General features: G+C 49.9%; 1 protein-coding gene across 1 annotated transcript in view; it reads right to left on the bottom strand.

Annotated features, from left to right (window-relative positions):
• LOC106519126 (alpha-1,6-mannosylglycoprotein 6-beta-N-acetylglucosaminyltransferase A) overlaps nt 1-631 on the bottom strand; it is a gene marked incomplete at its 5' end in the record, with an annotated part of 22,402 nt that extends 21,771 nt beyond the window's left edge. Inside the window, 1 exon segment of the mRNA XM_014010669.1 lies at nt 485-631. Coding sequence (XP_013866123.1) covers nt 485-631 — 147 coding nt within the window.
• Nucleotides 632-1,173: the final 542 nt, after the last annotated feature.

The raw sequence follows: 1,173 nt of genomic DNA, 5'->3' as shown, positions 1-1,173 counted from the left end.
CCTCAGCGTACGGGTGCTGGGAGGTGAGCTGCAGGCAGAGAGAGCGCCGGCAGTGAGACGAGACAAAGAGGACAGACAGGACAGAAGAGGACAAACAGGACAGAAGAGGACAAACAGGACAGAAGAGGACAGAAGAGGACAAAGAGGACAGAAGAGGACAGAAGAGGACAAACAGGACAGAAGAGGACAAACAGGACAGAAGAGGACAAACAGGACAGAAGAGGACAGAAGAGGACAAAGAGGACAGAAGAGGACAAAGAGGACAGAAGAGGACAGAAGAGGACAGAAGAGGACAGAAGAGGACAAAGAGGACAGGACAAAGAGGACAGAAGAGGACAGAAGAGGACAAACAGGACAAAGAGGACAGAAGAGGACAAAGAGGACAGAAGAGGACAAACAGGACAAAGAGGACAGAAGAGGACAAAGAGGACAGAAGAGGACAAACAGGACAAAGAGGACAGAAGAGGACAAAGCCCGTCCTCACCTCTCTCAGAGTGGGTTTGCCTCTGAAGAAATCCGTGTTCTTGCTGCTCTTCGGAGGGTTGAACTTGGGGTTGAGGAAGGCGCAGCCATTGGCGATGGCCTCCAGGGGGGCGGGGCCCTCATAGGGGAAGGACAGACCCACGAAGAGCTACAGAGACGAAAAGACGTCCCTCTGTTTAGTTTGAGAGACCGAACAAACAACCGTGACCCGCCTGACGGAACGAGGGGAGGTCCTGGGAGTGAAAACAAACTACCCAACAGCATCAGCAGAAATGTGGCCGAATCAGCAGATTTTCTGTTGGAAACACAATCAGGACGAGGATTCCTCCCACAGAACATCTTTACTGTCTTCTGCCAGCAGGTGGCAGCGCAGCTCCTCTGATGTTTGAGTCTGCAGCTGGGAGCCTGGATGAGGAGGTGGTCAGAAACCCCTCAGCTTCACCGTGAGTCCACCTCCTGCTCTGAGAGGAACCAGCTCCACGGCTGAACTGCTCCAACCAAACGTCTCCTGAGTTCAACTAACAGCTCATCTACAAGGTTCACTTTCTATTTTCTCCTTGGACTGTATTTGTAAAACTGATATTTTAGTTAAAGGCTGACCAATGAAAACAGAGCTAATTAACCTGTTAAACAGATCAAGAATATAAATGTTTTTAGTTCATCAAGTAAAAACCAGTTTGAGTTCAGAGA

This window comes from Austrofundulus limnaeus, unplaced genomic scaffold (assembly GCF_001266775.1).
Source record: "Austrofundulus limnaeus strain Quisiro unplaced genomic scaffold, Austrofundulus_limnaeus-1.0 Scaffold72, whole genome shotgun sequence".
Taxonomy (NCBI): Eukaryota; Metazoa; Chordata; class Actinopteri; order Cyprinodontiformes; family Rivulidae; genus Austrofundulus; species Austrofundulus limnaeus.
Note: the sequence above shows the minus strand (reverse complement) of the source record. Positions and strands in the feature narration are given on the sequence as shown.